This window comes from Dama dama, chromosome 13, assembly GCF_033118175.1.
Source record: "Dama dama isolate Ldn47 chromosome 13, ASM3311817v1, whole genome shotgun sequence".
Classification (NCBI taxonomy): domain Eukaryota; kingdom Metazoa; phylum Chordata; class Mammalia; order Artiodactyla; family Cervidae; genus Dama; species Dama dama.
The window spans coordinates 28,385,324-28,404,058 of record NC_083693.1 but is presented as its reverse complement, the minus strand read 5'-3'; the positions used below and the strand labels follow the sequence as shown (position 1 = coordinate 28,404,058).

General features: G+C 47.9%; 1 protein-coding gene and 1 long non-coding RNA gene across 2 annotated transcripts; both read left to right on the top strand.

Moving 5' to 3' along the window:
• Positions 1 to 37: 37 nt before the first annotated feature.
• LOC133068351 (uncharacterized) lies at positions 38 to 13,031 on the top strand. Its single transcript, XR_009695500.1, has 3 exons — positions 38 to 157; positions 3,499 to 3,670; positions 11,888 to 13,031. It is a non-coding gene; the product is annotated as an uncharacterized LOC133068351 (long non-coding RNA).
• Positions 13,032 to 15,483: 2,452 nt separating this feature from the next.
• LOC133068434 (myeloid-associated differentiation marker-like) lies at positions 15,484 to 17,563 on the top strand. Its single transcript, XM_061159665.1, has 2 exons — positions 15,484 to 15,661; positions 16,701 to 17,563. The coding sequence occupies exons 1-2, from the start codon at positions 15,484 to 15,486 to the stop codon at positions 17,561 to 17,563; spliced, it is 1,041 nt and encodes a 346-aa protein (XP_061015648.1).
• Positions 17,564 to 18,735: the final 1,172 nt, after the last annotated feature.

The following is an 18,735-nucleotide window of genomic DNA, read 5'->3' as shown; positions in this document are numbered from 1 at the left end:
TACCTGTAGATCCTCCCCACCTTCCCAGCAGCAGTCCTCTCATCAACCCAAGTGTAGCTAGAGGGCAGAGACTAAGGGACCTGACTTCTACCTGGTGCACAAAGGCTCTGACTGTCGCCAGGCTCTGATTAATCTGCTGAAAAGCCAATACAGAGAGGTAAGTGTTGAATGAAAGAAAAGTAACTTTATCTTAAGGAAGCTGGCAACCAGGGAAGAAGGTGGTAACCAACGCCCAACACCGCAAGGTTCAGCTGGGATTTACACAAGAGAAACAGGAAATGGTTGCAGGTTGTGTGCTGGGGGGTGTGTTGTGCTTCTAGTTTTGGAGACTTTGCATTAAACATAAGGCGCCTGGTGGACTGAGAACCTGAGTTTGTGGTCATTACATTGCCCAAATCAGCACATCTGCTCTAGGGGTGAGTGATCATATATTCAAGGAAAAATGAAAACAAAGAAACAGAACAAAACAGGCAAAGTGAAACTGAACCAGTCCATCAAAACCCAGAGCTGTGTAGTTCACAGATTTTATTGTAAAATAAGCAAGATTACAACACCAGTGCTGGTGACCTGCCTGACCATCACCATCACCATGAGAACCTCCTCAGGTCTGGGTTCCAGGACCACCGTGGTCTTCTTCCTCCACCTGGGGCAGCTGCTCTCCACTTGCGTGCCCTGCTTGCTGGTGGCCAGCATGGACACTCGGAGTGAGTGCACAGGCAACTGGTCTGTGTTCCCGTGGTGCTTCTGCCTTGGTGGGACCCTCACTGTCTTCATGGTGGAGTTGTGTGGCCTCCAATCCCACTTCCCCTTGACCTGCTATGACCTTCTCTACCACGATGCCTTCTATTTCACCCCTTTGCTGCCTCGTCATTTTTGCCTTCAACTATGTTCAGCTCTTGCTCCAGGGTCCCACCTGGAACCAGGCCATCACTGCCACTGCCTTCTCTTTCATCAGTTCTGTGCTGTATGCCACCAAAGTGGCCTGGACCTGTGCCCTGACTGGTGATACATCCTGCTTTGTGCCTACTGGACCGGGTGTGCTTGGGAGCCTGTTGATCTTCCTGGTCTGTGTCATTCTTGCTTTCACTTATAGCATCCTTATCAACTGTGACACCTGTTTCCAGCATACTTCTGCCATGGTAAGACAAATGATCCTGTGTTCCACCTGCTTCTACCTGGGGACCGTATCCACCCTGTTTTTCAAAGATGACAATGAAACACACATATTTGTGTACCATCCTTTACTATAGAGGGAGACCGTGCTCTCCATCCTCCTCTATACCAGCTCTCTGGTCCTCTGGCCATTCTACCCCTTTGAAGAAAAGCTGGGCTGGCAGCCCCTGAGGTCCAGTGATGTGAGCTACTGTGATTAAAAACCTCACCTGCTCTGTGTGCGTCTGGGATGAATGTTGGACTGTGGCCATCTTGACATCCACTGACCTGCTGATTTACTTGGCTGACCTGCTGTACTTGGCCTTGGAGGCTTTTGTAGTGACTAAGGATGGGCCCCAGGGCTCCTGATTTCTCTTTTCACCTGCAGTTTCTTCACTGAGCTCGGGATGTTCTCTTCCTCGTTCCTTCTCTCCCTTCTCACATCCGTCCCCATTCACCTCCTTCCCTTTCCATTTCCTTCCCTCCTTCTGCTCTGTCTTCTTGTTTTCTTTGTTGGCCCAAGCCCTGTTTTGCTTCTTTCTTTTTCCTCTCTCATCTTTTCTACATTTTCTGCTTTTTGCCCCTTTTCTGGTCATCCTTGGTTTTCTCGTCTCCTGTGTCCTGACCACCTCTCCCCATTTTGCTTCTTCTGATCCATCAGGACCTGAGACTCCTTCCTTCTCTGCCCACCGCCCTCTCCCACCTCCTGAGGTGCTGACTCCACAGCACACAGCCCTCTGTGCAGCTGTTCACACCCTGGGCCTCCGGAGGGGCCTCATTGCCAAAGTGTGTCTGTACCCCTGACAGTGTCTTTATTTGGAGATGTGGGGGGGAAGGGCTGGGGGTGAGGGTGGGTAGCTAGAGATTCAGGCACCCATCTCCCATGGGAGAGGAGCATTCAGTGCACTTGTCTTTTAGCTTAAAATCTCTGGAGTTCTATAATTTTCACTGGCAGGAGTCTTGAAGCAGAGACCCTGGGTCCCTAGACCTCCTGGTACTCAGCTCCACCTAAAACTGGCTCCAGAATTTTTGCAGGCTCACTAAACACCTGCTACCTAGAGGGCTTCTTAGAGGAATCCAGGGATGAATTCTTTCCATCCCAACTACTTTCTGGAAAATAAAAAAAAGAGCTGGTGAAGAACCCCAGGGTCTTGAAGACAGCTGTCTGCAGTGTTGGTGAGAGGCAGAGATGCGACCTTCCCACCTCAGTGATCAAAACAGCAGGTCCTGCCTCTGCAGGGAGAAGAGCATGGCCACTGCAACCTTAAAGCTGATGTTAGCCTGGGATTTTTTTCTTTTCTATTTTACTGTCTCAAAGGCAAAAGTTACTGGGTGACTGTATATTTATATGGCAAGTTTCTTTTCCAATTTTTATTGGGGGGTGGTGTTGGGTGGGTGGGTATTGCTAATGCCATAGTTGAAGAAACTACATTGCTTGAATGTGTACTGCATACACGTGTGTTTCTGTGTGTCACTTGTTTTCTGATGCTGCTTCCTGCTTCTCTGGGATGCACATTTCTTTTGATCTAAATAAATGTAAATATATATATATTTTTTAATTCTCTGGAATTTCTGGATACCATCAAACCTTGCTGTTCATAGAGAGAAGCCTGTCCTTTCTCCCATAATGTTCTTTTTAAAATCTCAATACAAATATAAAAGAAAAAAAAACCAAACCAGCCATAGCCTAATTGTCCCAAATTTTCTTAGAACTCAGGAAAACTGAGCAGATTTTTATTCTCACCCAAACCCCCATCTCTGGGAGCCCTTCCCAATGTGTCTGCACTCCCACCTTTCCTGAGAACCTAGGGACATGGCCCAGCCCCAAATGACTAGCAGTTGTGCCCCTCAATACTAGACTTTCTGTCCCCTTAGCTCTTAAAGGGCCCCACCCTAGGTGACTGTATTTAAAGATGTTGTCCCTGCATGCATGCCCAGTGTGTGTGTTTGCCTGTATATGTGCCTGTATGTCTGGGCTCACATGTGCATTGGGACCAGCAGACAGTAGCTGGAGGCCAGGAAGACACCACAATCTTTCTTCCTTGCCTGCTCTCAGCCACAAAGCCCCAGAGCCCAGCATGCTAGTGTCTCCAGGGTCAGAGGGGTCAGGCAAGCAGAGCTGTGGGGGAGGGGAGGACCCCTACTGCTGCCCCTCACTCCTGTACTGGGATGAAGCATGTGATCTTCACCCATGAGAAGGTGGGGTGGATGGGGAGGGCTCCAGGAGGTGGTCCCCATCGCAGATAAATCTTAAGAAGCAATGAAATAAAATTGATATTTTCAGGTAAGACAAAAAACATTTTAAAAGCCTTCTCTGCCTGCTTTGACCTCCCCCCTCCCCTCTAGTGTGCAGTGTGCATCCGCGGTATGTGTAACCAGCCCTCCTAAGGGCAGAAATAACTGAACCACCATAAAGATCTGCCGAGGTCCAGCCCCGCAGGACCAGGAATACCCACGGGATGAGTGGCGTCGGCGAGGAAGAAGACAGACACACACACACAGACGTTGTGTAGAAGAGGTAGCTTTTTTTTTTATTTTTAAGATAGCTCAGTTTTTATAGAATGAACATTACCTCCCCCTTAAGTCACCACATATTACATCAGATATTGGTTTGTGTTTCCGACAATATTTTTCTCCACATGTTTTCCCCCTAAGCATTCATCTAGAACATTTCCTGTTACAGGGTTTATACTTAAATGTCCCGTACATAGTCTTCTTGCCTCAATGACCTAACATTCTCACTCTAACAAAAACAATGTTCCACAAATCTCAGGTATAGTGTAAATTCTTTGGACAATAAAACAATACATGGGAAGGGTCACAGTAACATGTTTGACATTTCTGAAAATAGTACCATGAGAAAAACCTGATATTTTTCTTTACCTGAAACCACAAAATCTCAATTTACAATGATTAACTATTAAACAGCAAAAACACCTCTAAAGCAGCAAAACACCTCTATTAATAGTGAGATAATGGCAGTAAAGCTGGTTAATATAAATCTTCTATTAAAATCCTATATACCCCACTTTCTAATTTTACAAAAATACCCATAATATCCCATGTTGTTTAAAGAAAGGGAAACAATGAACAAATAGCAGCAAGGAAATAGCAATAGTGAACACCCTTTCAACCAAGGAGCAAGTAAACTAAAGCGGTATGTCTACTTCTAAATCTAAATACCTCTAATCTTTTCTATTCTAAAACATTATAATCTTTTAAGCAAGCAGCCAAACTATACCTGTGGCCTTTTCTTTTATGACTTGATGTTTATGGTCGTGTCCTGAGCCAGAGCAATCTTGAGCATTTCCAAAAAGGCTTGGACTTTTCCAGCGAGGCCTTATTACTATATATTATCATTTCCAAAAATTAATAGAAAGCCCAACAACAGTAAGACAGAAGGAAGAAAGGGACATACCGGGCCCCTGGGACAACCTCGAGGGGAAGAGCTGCCTTGCAGGTTCCTGTCTCATCTCGGTGGCTCCGGAGGGGACATATTGGGCCCCTGGGGCAGCCCCATGTGAGGAAGAGCTGCCTTGCAGGTTCCTCTCTCGTCCCATGACCTTGTCACGGACTGGGTGCGTCCCAGCGGCTCCCAACAAAGATCAATTTTTATTCCTCTAACCTCTGCCTTGTATCTTTATATGATACTGCCTACCTATGATTTTATTAATGTCATTAGCTATATTACTTGTATTCTCCCACTTTAGAAGAGCATCGTTTCTTACATTAACAAATGTGTCCCTGAGCCTCTGACAAAAATGATAATAACCAGCTAACTGAAACACTTGACCTCATAATATATAACATATATATATATATATATATATATATATATATATATATATATATAACATATATAACAACCATGATTGTAACAGGGTGACTAGACTGGGGAAGAAGCAACAAGAGGGAGCCACTTCCCAGAGCCGGAGGGACTAGTAAGACAGGTGGTCCAGATGATTTGGCTCCTATTAACAGGACTAGGTGAGTAATTGCACTTTTAGTGGTTTATCAACGAAACCCTTGCCCAGCCTGGGAGTGAGCATTCCTAGCACCCTGGGACAAAATGGTCAAAATTTCTCCCAAATCTTGATTGAAATTAAGACAGAAACAGAGCAGATTGCGTGATAAAGAATGTTACCCACCACCAGGTTCTACAAGAATCAAGTCACTAGCCACTGCAGCTCACTGACCTAAAATCTGCCCTGAGAGGAAGTCATGGAAAAGGTCAGGATGAGGTACTTAGTGCTCTGGGAACTGCCCCTCAGAAACGTAGATATTTTCAGGAGACTTTTTTATAAACCCAGTTTCTTGCATCCTCCCATACTCAGAAAAGCACTAAAACCACTAGCCAAGATATCTGTTCCTCCTGAAGAGCAGTAACCTGTATGGAGCTGTGTGCCGGTTGCGTGTCCTCCTTCCCCCAAGTCACATACACACTGCCCGCCCCTCCTTATCTCCTCAGAACAGCCCTCAGAGCTTCCTGAGAGACTGTCCCAGGAGGAGGGAAATGCCTCTATGCTTTAGTAAAAGAATTGCCGAGGGCCAGTTCACCAGAGAGACTCACTGTCCAAGCCTGTGGTTCATGAGGGCGGCTGCTCCATCCCACCCGTTGGGGAGTTAAAGGTCATTTGTCACAATTCCAAGACAAGGTCCAGTCTTTTCACTTTGGAGGGCAAATGGAAATTTAAAGGTCTTCTGTTTAGCATAGCCCTCCCCTCGGTCCACCCTCTCAGCTTGTTTCTTTCCTCTTGGCTGCTGGGTTTATTGGTCAGTTTATTGGTTTATTGGTCACATCCTTCCTGATTACACAGACCCTCCTTCCCCACGACCTCTGCTTGGCGGTGAACATATTTCTCTCTCATAACATGGGTTTTCTCAGTCACTTCCCAGTGGTCCAAATCTCCAGCGATGCTTTTCAAAAATAAACTGCTTCCAGGCACCTCCACCATCTGAGGTCTCCCAGACTCCCTTGTTCCTGCAATTTCTTCACTTTCTCTTCTTCAGAATCCAGTTCAGCAGCCTGGATGCTCTCGTCCTGTTTACAGAGCTCCTGTTTCCTTTAGGAAACACACAGTCTTTCCTGCTGAGAGAACAAAGAGGCTGATCTCAGCAGGGGAAGAGGAAAGGGAAGCCCAGAGTGAGAGCGAAGTAGATCAGGGGCCACAGCCGGGTGACAGTCACATGTGGTTCTGATTCCAAAACAGACCAGCTGGGGGAGCTGAGATATGCCGGCACAGGCCTATCTCCAAAGGCAGAAGGAAGGCAGGCGCCTTGGGTCCAGGAATCTGGGGAGGGGGAGCTGTGGCCCCAAAGCCCACCTGCTGTGTGACCAGGGCCTTCCCCAGCCCTTTAGCACAAACAGTTGATGGAGAAGATCCCCCATTTGCCTGGTGCCCAAGCCTCAGGCCCTTCCCTTGCTCCCTGCCTGGCCTGGGCTCCCTGTCTCCTGGGGCAGCAGCCAGAGCCTCCTCCACACAGGGTGACTCCAGCTGACGCCCCGCCAGACTGTGTCCTGAGCCGCATCCAAAACAGAGCCCGGGGCACAGCTGTTCCCATTCTCTGGCTTTTCATGGAAAATCATGGAGATGACTTCCTCAGTCCAGCTTTGAGTGGAGAGAAGAGGGACCCTTCTCTCCTGTGGCCTCAGGCACCTGGCTGTCCAGCCTGGCTGGGGGTGGCAGTGCTGACTGCCAATCCATGTGGCCCTTGTCTGTGTGACTGGCTCCTGTCTGAAGGTGTCTGTAGTGAGTCATGTGAGCTGAGGAGAAGGCAGTGAGGCTCCAATCAATGCCTATATAAGGTCTCCACACTCTCTGGCATGCTCTGGCTGACTAGTCAACAGGAAGTGGTCTGGCTGAGATGGCAGCGCTGCTGCAGGACCTCTGAGTGGGGCACTGTGATCAGAGCAGGACAGACAGAAGCCAGATGATTCTTGGACCCGAGAGTAGAGGGAAGGGACTCAGCATTTCCTGAGGTTCTATTACCTGCTGAGCTTTTCAGGCAGACAGACTTTGATTCAAATCCTGACACTGTCAGGGAGTTGCTCTGGGACCTTGAGCAAATGATGTAATATACACTGTGAGCCTCAGTTTCATCATCTTTTAAATGGGGATAATACTAATAATATCCCTTAAGACGAAATGATATGGAGGTAGTGAGTCACCCAGTCAGTCTGTTGCTGCTGAGAAAATTTTGACTACTCTATCTGATATAAGGTACAAAGTCAATGCCAGTCAGAAATTAACATCCTGAACTCAAGTGCTTGGGTTCAAATCCCAGCTCAGCCACTTACTCAGTGTATGATCTTGGCCAGTTAAGCTCTTTGTACCTGTGAAAATGGAGACAGTGAGTACAAACTTCATGGGCTGCTGGAAGGAACAAATGAATTTAAAGCACTACCTGATATGCAGTGAGTGCTACACCTCTTATAACTTTTAGGTCCATAACTACCCCCTTGGTACATGGCAAGGGTTTGTTAAATGAATATAATATAAGCTTACAGATCAGGCTTCAGGATGAACCTCCTGAGTGGGAGACATTCCATCCTTCTGCCATTTGGGGAAATTTTTGAGAATCGCTGAGTCATAGTTTGTCTCATTTAATATTCCTAACAATACTTGGCCTTGTGTGATGGACGTTGCCATGGAGGGGAACCACTGAGAATGTGAACTTCCTGCCATATTTGAGAACAAACGCATTGTGTGAGTCCTGGCAAGAGACTGGGCCTCACCCTCAATAAGAATCTTGAAAGGCCAGATAAATATTTGACTTGCCCCATAAGTGGCGCCTGGACACACAAGAACAGGTGATACCCAGAGACAAAAACAGATCAGAATTCCTTCTGCGGGGCCTACAGTAGCATCCAGTGCATGCTTCCAATGGCCATGGTGCCTCGACCCATTGCCCTTGGCTGTGACCTGGCTGTCCAGCACCCCTCCTTCCTGGTCTCAGCCTGTAGTCAGGCTGGTCCCTCCCTAATGATTCTCCAAGCTATCCTGGATCCTTCTAGTACAGTTATTCTCTGCTTAAGTGGCCAGAGATGTTCTCTTCAAGGTGCAGTTAACAGCCTTTAAGACTAAAAGCAGGAGCTATTATCTCCATTTTCTGGATGAGCAAACTGAGGCTTAGAGTGGCATTGACTGGGCACTGGACTGACTACCATGTGCCAGGCTGAGTTCTCGTCTCAGTTCAGGTTTGGGTGGTGTGTAGACACGTAAGGTGAAAGGCCCTGAGATAACAAAGAGGGAATTGGAAGCAGTTGTCAGTGGCTGGAGGGAGGGAGGTGAGGAGGCTGGAGAGGTAGAAAGGGGCCTGAACCTGCAGGGCTTTGGAGGGGATGTTTTGGAATCTGTGTTCCATCCTAAGAGAGCAAACAGAAGCCTTCAAAGTATCTTACTTTGACTTTAGTCTAAATCAGACTTTGAGGGAAAGGATGGAAATAGAGAAAGCAACTAGAAGCTTATGGCGGGAGTACAGGTGAGGGGATGGATGGATCCCCTCAGGTGGATCTAGAGATGAAGACGAGTGTGTGGATTCACAAGTATTTTATGAAGAGCGTCTGTGAAGGTGGTGCTATTGACTGAGATGGGAAAGATGAGGAAGGGTCAGTGTATGTTAGGGGTGGGGGATTGAAGAGGTGAGACTGGACATGCTGAGTGTGACGTGTCCTGAGACATCCAGAGGAAGAGATCAGGAGTCGGTTGGGTGTGACTGTGGATCCCAAGAGAGATCAGCTCCAGAGGCAGGAACTGGGGAGTCGTCATCATAGAACCTGTTCACTTCATTCACTACCTTCTTAAATGTCACATCCATCAAGTTTCCTGATCTCCACCCACCAAAGAGAGCAGCCTTGCCCACCCCACTCCAATAACTCTCTTTTCTCCTGTTTTCCCTTTGTGCATATGTGCATGCTAAGCTGCTTCAGTCGTGTCTGACTCTTTGCAACCCTATGGGCCATAGCCCACCAGGCTTCTCTGTTCATGGAATTCTCCAGGCAAGAATACTGGAATGCATTGCTATGCCCTTCTAGAGGGGATCTTCCTGACCCAGGAATCGAACTCAATTCTCTTATATTCCCTGCACTGGCAGGCTGGTTCTTTACCATTAGTGCCACAAGCCAGTGAAAGTGAAAGTCGCTCAGTCCTGTCCAACTGTGGACTGTAGCCTGCCAGGTTCCTCTGTCCATAGAATTCTCAGTCCAGAATACTGGAGTGGATAGCCATTCCCTTCTCCAGGGGATCTTCCCAACCCAGGCAGTGAACCCACATCTCCCACATTGCAGGCGGACTCTACCGTCTGAGACATCAGGGAAGCCCAAGCTAAGGGGCCTGCAGAAGCTAAAAGAACAAAGGAATGACCCTCCTGGAGCATCAGAGGCAGCACAGCCCTGCTGACAACTTGGCTTTAGGTTTCTGGCCTCCAGAACTATGGGACATAAATTTCTGTTGTTTTAAGCAATCAAAATAGTAATGATTTTTTTCCTATGGGTAAAGGAAACCAAGATGAATACCCAGAAGTAAAAAATAGAGTCTTTGTCATATCTTTTTCTAAGTTTCCAGAAATGGATTCTGACCTCCTGTTCTAGAGCATGATAGTCACATAGATTCCAAGACCCCTCGTCATATCCTGCGTACCCGCTGTGTCTGAGACTCACAAGGGAGGATCCACTGACCTAGACAAGTGGGTCAGTCCAAACGCCCATAGGAGCCAGGAGGGAAGGAAATAAGTAAAGGGGATGGAGAGGATGAAGGGCCCTGCAGAGGACCAGCTGCAACTGTCAGGGCTGGTAGAAAAGCAAGATGTTGTGTGATGACAAAATCTCATGTTTATAAAACAGGAAAAAAAAATGCAGATATGCCCTACAGACACATGTACATGTATGTACACACATGTCTACATATGATTTCAGAGGCTATGAAGTGTGTTGAAGGCTGTCCATGAGGTTGAGGACGTTTGCTCCCTGGATGGGGGTGTGGACACGCCTGTGAGCAGGCAGGAAGCCTGGCCACACCCAAGAGGGGAAAGGGGCACATGGGAGATGATCACAGTCCTGCTTTATGTCAGTTATACATAGAAGAAGAAAACAGAGAAAATATTAAACAGAGATGAGAATGGAAAACAATATAAATGGCATAGCAGCTGCTCAGCTCCATCTACTTGCCTTTCTGAGGAAACATAGCCCAGTGACACCAGATCTCCTGAGGCTTCAAAAGGAGCTGGAAATGTGGATTTTCATGTGAAATTAAAACACTGCAGCTACCAAACACTTAGTGAAGAAATAATACTTTACTCTACACACTGTGAAGGGAAACCTAACACACCTCTGGGCCACCTCCAGTACAAACTGGTTTGCAGTCTCTGATCTGGAGCAAATCAAGCTTGCATGTGCTTATGTCCAGAGTGGGGCAGGGCCTTCTGGGTCCTCTGTGAGGGGGAGGGGGAAGGGAAGAGGTCGCTGGCATGACTGGGTGCACCATGCGACAGGTCCCCTGATAGACCCACAACGTCCTTGTCACTCTGAGTGTCTTTCCTACTAGCTTCCTCCTTCTCTGCCCTTCTTGCACCTCCTCCTTCCTCTGTCCCAGCCATATTCTTCCCAGCTCCCTGTCTTCCAGTCCACACGCCTGGCTGCTGGGCAGGCAGGGCTCAGCCACACCCAGGCTGGGCTCTGACGGGGGCACCACGTCCAGGCTCACAGACTAGAGTGGAGGAGGGGCTGCTGGGAGACTCAGGCAAAGCTGCTGCTTTCCAGGTGGGGGAACTGAGGCCCAGAGAGGGCACGGGCCTTACCCAGGTCACACAGCAGGAACCCCCATGCCTCTCCTTCCCCAAGAACTCACTCTATGCCATTAAATGGATCCAAAGCTGTCATTTAACCTTAAGTATATATCACAGGTTTACTTCATGGAGGTTAAGTTGGGAACAAATTTGCAGACAGACAGCAAGACTTTGCCAGCATCCCTGATAGCTGGTGCCCCTCCCCCACACCTGGCAGGGTCCACTGGGAGGCCAGCACTTTATGATCATACACATTAGTGTTCCTGCCACTAAACTTTTGAGTATTCACACTAAGTAAAATAATAAAAACCATGAAGTGTCTCCCGTCTGTTCAGGTCAAATTTTCTAAGGAATCTTTTTTTAAAGTATTCTTCCCTCATAGCTCAGTTGGTAAAGAATCCACCTGCAATGCAGGAGACCCCAGTTCGATGCCTGGGTCGGGAAGATCCACTGGAGAAGGGATAGGCTGCCCATTCCAGTATACTTGGGGGCTTCCCTTGTGGCTCAGCTGGTAAAGAATCCGCCTGCAATGTGGGAGACCTGGGTTCGTTCCCTGGGTTGGGAAGATCCCCTGAAGAAGGGAAAGGCTACCCACTCCAGGATTCTGGCGTCAGACACGACTGAACGACTTTCACTTTTAGAGCCTTGAATAATTGGGACTTCAGGTAAGGACCATCCTACCTTGTGTCTCCATAGATAATGGTACAAAACACAAAGAGATTTCAAAAATGTTCATGGTTTGAAGCCAGACCCAATCTAGCTGTGAGGTTCAGAATAAGACAAGTCTCCTGACAAGGCCAAGGGTGATGGGTGGGGAGAACCATTCTGGAGCTGCTGTGCTATTACCCGAGTATCTGAGCCATGGGTTCCAGCTCCACAGATCCTGAGCCTCAACCATCACAGGGCCCTGAGCCTTTTCTAGGCGTGTGACTTAATCTGCCTCTTGATCTAGATCTTTTACAGGGTTCTACTCCTACTGAGCTGACAATGATCCACATCCTTCTCTTGACCATCCTCTGGCCTGGGCTCTCTGACCATCATGGGCTACTTCCTCCACTTCCTGAAGCTGCTCTCCATCTGCATAGGCTTCTCCCTGGTGGCCAGAGTGGGCACTTGGACGGTGGACCTAAGCAACTGGTTGCCAGGAGCCAGCACATGAGATCCCACCCATGACAAGGTCATGAGGAGAAGACCTGACAAGCAAGGCAGATTAGGACCTCAGGGATTTCGAAAAGCTGCCCCAGGGCTCACCTTAAAGATGATATCTGTCTTTCTGATGCTTGCTATATTAGACTACTCTCTAATTTCTGTGACACAGGTAGAAGGCCTTCCCCGATCTCTTTCCAAACAGAATCAACTTAGAACTTTAATTAATATGTCCCCCGGACGGTGGTATCCTATAAGATTATCCAGGATGAAAGGAGTGTTTCAATTTAGACCCCTTTACTGGCATTCTAGTCTGCTTGGCAAATGCGTACTAATGCACGTGACTGCTCACAACACCTTAATCATGAACAGCATAAAGAACCTGATCACACAAAGGCCCTAATAGGCACAGAGACCTTTGGGGGGTGAGGAAGCCCTATTAGAGAACACAAAAAATATTATTCTAAAAGTGGTTATTGGATCAATGTTTGATTGCTGTTAATGTGCTGAGGTTGTGCAGTGGAAGCTATTGTTAATATAGTTAAGGATTTAGAAAAATAAGAGTTTAGCCCTAGTGTGGAAACAATAAGGTAATTGTTAATTTTGACCAAGAGTGCTAAAACAGAGGCTGCCTCACCAGAGGCGCAGAGTCTTTGTGTGTTAAACTTTTTAGATAAATTTAGCTGAGAACTTCTGCAAAAAGACTGACCTTTGTGTTAACAGGATTGTATTTCTATTATGTTGCAACCTGCTGTACTATGAGACTGCCACTTTTCTGTTTTCTGGTAAACTCAAGGCCAGAAGATAATGTACAAAAAATCTACGGAAAAAGACTCTCGTAAACAAAGAAGTATGCAGAGAACACCTGGTTTCGTGAAGGACAAGCTGATGTAATGTTAAACTAGGTCTGTGTGCTTATCTTCCCCTTAGAAATGTACTAACTAAGGTATAAAGGCTATGGTGAAAAATAAAACACTGCCAGGCCTTGCTGCAAACCCCAGTCTAGTCTCTCTCTCTCGCTCTCTCTCCGACGCTGTTCATCCTGAGGGTACCCCTGGATCCTGCTGAGGCTACACCCCGGCAACTGGTCCATGTTCATCTGGTGCTTCTGCTTCACCGTGACACTCCTCATTCTCATAGTTGACTTATTTGGGCTCCAGTATCACCTATGCCTCTTCTGGGACAACTTTCTAGTCACGTGGGCCTGCCATGTCACCCACCACTGCCTCTCAGCCTTCATCAATACCCCCTTATCTACCTTCAGTCTTGCCTTAAGGCATCTTCTGGAACCACACCAGCTCTGCCTCTGCATTCTTCTGCATCTGTGGCTTATGCCACCGAGGTGGCCTGGACCTATGATGCTGGTGAGTTCTCTGGCTCTATGCTCACTGAGCTAGGACTGCTTAAGAGGCTGGAGCAAGATGCTGGGCTTGGCTGAGAGTGGGAGAGGAAGAAGTCTTGGAATGACTTCATGGCTACCAGTTACTTCAAAGGGCTTCTGGTGTCAAGGCATGTATGAACACAAACACACACGACCACACACAGACCCACACACTGAGCATGCACTCAGGCATACACCTTTAGATAGAGTCATGCAAGTGGTGGTGGGCGCCTTTTAAGAGCTAGGGGTCAGAAAGTTAAGACTTTAGGGGGTGCAACTGCTAGTTGTCTTGGGCTGGGCCATGTCCCCAGGCTCTGGGGAAAGTTGGGAGTGGGGAGACTGTGGGAAGAGCTCACAGAGATGGTGATTTGTGTGAGAACAAAAATCTGCTCAGTTTTTCTGAGTTCTAAGAAAATTTGGATCAATTAAGTTATGTCAATTTTATTTTATTTTTTAAAATCTTTGTATTGAGGTTTAAAAAAGGAACATGATAGATGTGGGAGAAAGGACAAGGCTTCTCTCTATGACTGACAGCAGTGTTTGAGAGTAACCAGAAATTCCAGGAAAGTAAAAATTACTTGTGTATTTACATTTATTAGATATGGGGAGAAACAACAGGAGGGAATCATTTTCTAGAGCTTGACAGACTCTTGAGACAGGTGGTTCAGGGGATTAAGCCACTGTTACCAAGACAAGATGAGAAATAGCACTTGAGTGGTCTATCAATAAAATTCTTGACTGACCTGGGAATGAGTATTCCTAGCACCCGGAGACAAATTGGTGAAAAATGCCTCCTAAACTTTGGTTGAAATTAAGACCAAAAAGAACAAGATTGTGAGTAAAGAATGTTACCCACCACCAGATCAACAAGAATCAAATCACTAGCAATTGCAGTTACTGACTTACAATCTACCTTGAAAGGAATTCAGGGTGAAGATAAGGATGAGGCCCTCTGTGCTCCAGGAAAACTGGCGAAACTGAAACTCACATAAATATTTTCAGGAGAAATATTTATGAATCCAGTTTCTTGCATTCTCTCACACTCAGCAAATCATTGAAACCATTAAATAGATGCCTGTTCCTCGGGAAGACTATGTCCCCAGTTGTAACTGTCAGGTTGGCTTGAATAAAATTTCCTATTCCTTCCTTAGAATGACTACTGATTAATTTTTTATCCACAAAAGCAACTATGCATTGATCTCCACAAGTCTGGGTGCAGGAATCCCATATTATACTATTTTACTGAATCAAATTGGACCCAAACCTAGGCTCTCACTTCCCAGGAGGATGGCAATGCCTTGGTGCTTTAGTAAAAGAACTGCCCAGGGTGGGCTTACCTGAGGGGCTCACTGTCCAAGCCTGGTGGTTCATGAAGATGGCTGCTCCATCCTTCCTGTTGCAGGGTATTAAGGGTCATTTGTCTGCCTCACAGCCACTGAAACCCTGGGATCCCCCCCAGTCATCTCCACTCTGTCACCCCTGCCCCCACCTCAGTCCCAGGTGCATCCTCAGGGCTGTCCCCTCCCAGGGGTCCAGCAGGTGCCTCCTGTTTCAGCTTCTGCTCTTTAAAGGGGGCCAATCATCCATCCATCACCACTCCCTCCCTGAGATGCCCTGAAAGTCTCCCCATCAGCATCAGACACAGCATCCTTGTTCATTTCCAATCCCTTCTTCCCAGCTTGGAAGCTGCTAACCCGTCTCCCAGGCCAGGAAAATCCTGCTCAGATAGGACCACTCCTAGATCTTTCCAGACTCCCACCTGAATGGTAGCTTTGGAGCTTAAAAGCCAAAAAGAAGTGTAAGTGAAATTGTTAGTCACTCAGTCGTGTCCAACTCTTTGCGACACCATGGACTATAGCTTGCCAGGTTCCTCTGTGCATGGAATTCTCCAGGCAGGACTACTGGAGTGGGTTGCCATTCCCTTCTCCAAGGAATCAAACCCAGGGTTTGAACTCAGGTCTCTTGCATTGCAGGCAGATTCTTTACCGTCTGAGCCATCAGGGAAGCCCTAAGAGCCAAACATGTTAATTTATTCTGCAGTTTCTTCAAGACACTCATCTTTGGGGTCATACTGGGTTGAAGTCTCCCTTCCCAATGAGAAAGAGTCACATGTGAAGGCAAAACTGGGGGGGAGGGGATTCACAATAGCCACTACTTCCCACGTCATCTCGTCCCCACGGCTTTGCTCTCACCCCATAGCTCCTCCCTGTTCACCCTGAGGCTGCCCTCCTCCAAGTGGGGCTGTGTCCCCTCAGATGGCAGCTCCTTCTAGTGATGGCTACAGGGAGGACAGGCTGGGACACATGTGTCTTCAGATTGCTGTGGAAGGAGGCCATGGCCCTGAAGGTGTGTCCTGGGTCCTAAAGCCTCAAGTTTTGGTCCTGGGCTCCTACCCCTGGGTCCTGCTGTTGTGTGGGCTGTAGAGCCAAGAGTTCAAATTCACAGCTTTAGCATTTTTATCTGGGTTCCCACTCTGCACTTTTTGACCTTAAGCAAGGCACTTGATTGGACTTTCTTATCTGTCAAATGGGATCAGCAGGACAATCCACAATCCCTTTTCTGAAAACCTTGGGCTCAGACATGTTCCAGAATTTACAAGTTTTCAGCCTCAAACAGGTGACATGGTGTATTTGCTCTCTGTGACATGACACCCTACTGGGGTCTGAAAACACCTTGTAATCAAACACATTATTGTTTCTGAAAAAGAACTTTAGAAATTCACACTAAGTGAAATAAATATAGACTGCAAATAGTCTCATGTCTCTTTTGGTAAAATTTTCTACCCAAAGATATTTTTTAAGCATATCTTTTTTTTTCAGATCCTTGAAGCATTGGGATTTCAGATAAGGGCCATCCTCCCCTGTGTCTCTGTAGATAATGGCACACAGCACAAAGAGATTAAAAATGTTCATGGTTTGAGGCCAGACCCAACCCAGCTGTGAGATGAGACAAGTCTCATGACAAGGCCAAGGGTGATGGGTGGGGAGAATCCTTCTGGAACGTCTGTGCTGTTACCCGGGTGTCTGGGCCATTGGTTCCAGCTCCACAGATCCTGAGCCTCAGCCGTCACAGGGCTCTGAGCCTTTCCCTGGCATCTGATTTAATCTGCCTCGGAACCTGGATCTTTCTCCAGTGGATTCTAAGTGAAGATCACTGCCATACCAGTGACCGTGACCTGAACAACCCTCAGGACCTCCATGTGGTGTACCGGACATGGACACCGATAGAGTCTGGTTATGCGTCTACCGCCTGCTGCAGCTGTTCTCCACGTGCGCGGCTTTCTCACTGGTGGCCAGCTTGGGCACCGGAATGGGGGCCGTAAGTCACTGGTCCATGTTCATCTGGTGCTTCTGCTTTGTCATCACCCTCATCACCTTCATAGTCCAATTAGGCGAGTACCAGCCCAGTCTCCCCTTCTCTGGGAGGAGCTTTCTCTTCACCTATGCCTGCCTCGCCGCCGTTTTCTGCCTCTCAGCCTCCATCATGTACGCCATCACCTACATCCAGTTCTTGCCTCATGGCCCCTTCCGGGACCAGGCCACCGCTGCCACTGCATTCTCCTGCATCGCGTGTGTGCTTTATGCCTTGGAAGGGGTCTTTCTCTGGCTACTATTCCTGGGTGAGACCACTTTCTACTTTGCTACCATTCATGGCCTATTCAAGCTGCTGGAGACATCTGTGGCCTGCATCATCTTCGCCTTCATCAGCAGCACCTACCTGCACCAGCACCAGCCGGCCCTGGTGTGGTGCGTGGCCGTGTACTCCGTCTGCTTCACACTGGGGGCTGTGGCCATGCTGCTGAAGCTGGTCAAATTCGAGAACAGACTATACACCTTCTTCCCTCGTTTCCTGTTGGGGCAGACCGTGCTCTCTGTCCTCCTTTATGCCAGTGCCCTGGTCCTCTGGCCACTCTACCAGTTCAATGAGGAGTTCGGCGGGCAGCCCCAGCGGTCCAGTGATGCGAGCTGCAGTGATGAGCTTCTCTCCACACTGTGCATCTGGGACCAAAAACTGACTGTGGCCATCTTGACAGCCATTAACCTGCTGATTTATGTGGCAGACATGGCATACTGGATCCACTTTATTTTTATCAGGTACTGAGCTCTGCGCAGGGGCTCTGGATTCCATCTTCTTACCAAGTTCTGCAATCCTCTGACATCCTCTTCCTGGCTCCCCTCTCTCCCTCCTCACATCTTTTCTGTTTCCTCCCCTCCTTCTGCTCTGTCTCCTTCCTGTGTGGTTGCCCACACCCTGTTTTGCCTTTCTCTTGCTGCTCTCATCTTTTCTACATTTTCTGCTTTCTGCCCCTTTTCTGGTCACCCTTGGTTTTCTTGTCTCCTGTGTCCAAACCACCTCTCCCCATTTTCCTTCTTCTGATCCATCTGGGCCTGAGACTCCTTCCTTCTCTGCCCACCACCCCCTCCCACCTCCTAAGGTGCTGACTCCACATTCACAATACTCTGTGTAGCTGTTTACACCCTTGGCCTCTGGAGGGACCTCACTGCCAAAGCATGTCTGTTCCCCTTGTGGTGCCTTAGTTGGTATGTGTGTGGGGGGGTGGGATAAGTAGCTAGTCACTGGGCCCACTTTCTCCAAGTAGGGGAGAGTGTACAGGGTGCCTTTCATCTAATTTAAAAAGTAAATCTCTGGAGGTCAATAATTCCCAGTGAGTGGGCATCTAAAGCAGAGACCCTGAATTCCTGGGCCCCACCTGGTACTCAGCTCCACCTAAGATTGTCTCCAGAATTTTTGTAGGCTTACTAAAACACACTGCCAAGAACAGTAGAGTCCAACAGTTTTGGCATCAGGGATCAGTTTTTTGGAAGAAAATTTTCCATTTCTCCCTGAGGTAGAGTAGGGGATGGTTTTGGTCAGGCCCATCTCTCACTTCCTGCTGTGCAGCCAGGTTCCTAACAGGTCACAGACCAGTACCTGTCCATGGCCCAAGAATTGGGGATTCCTGGCCTAGATGGCATCTCAGGGGAAGTTGAGATGACTTCCATGCCAACTACTGTCAGGGGAATCAAAAAAGGAGCTACTGAAGAAGCCAGGGTCTTGAAGACGCCTGTCTGCAGTATTGGTGAGGGGCAGCGATGTGGCCCTCCTGCCTCAGTGATCAAAACAGCAGGCCCTGCCTCTGCAGGGAGGCCACTGCAGCCTTAAAGGGTTGTTAGCCTGGGTGTTCTCGTTTTCTTTTCTTTTTCTTCTAGTCAGGAGGTCAAAAATTACTGGGGGACCCTGTTCTTAAAGGGGAATTTTCTTGGGCAGGTGGA

Excerpts from the sequence above, each read along its gene's own strand:
- LOC133068434 (XM_061159665.1), top strand. The coding sequence starts at position 15,484 with ATGTTAATTTATTCTGCAGTTTCTTCAAGACACTCATCTTTGGGGTCA. Across the intron at positions 15,662-16,700 it reads GCTTTGCTCTCACCCCATAG|GCGTCTACCGCCTGCTGCAG; the intron begins CTCCTCCCTGTT and ends GAGTCTGGTTAT.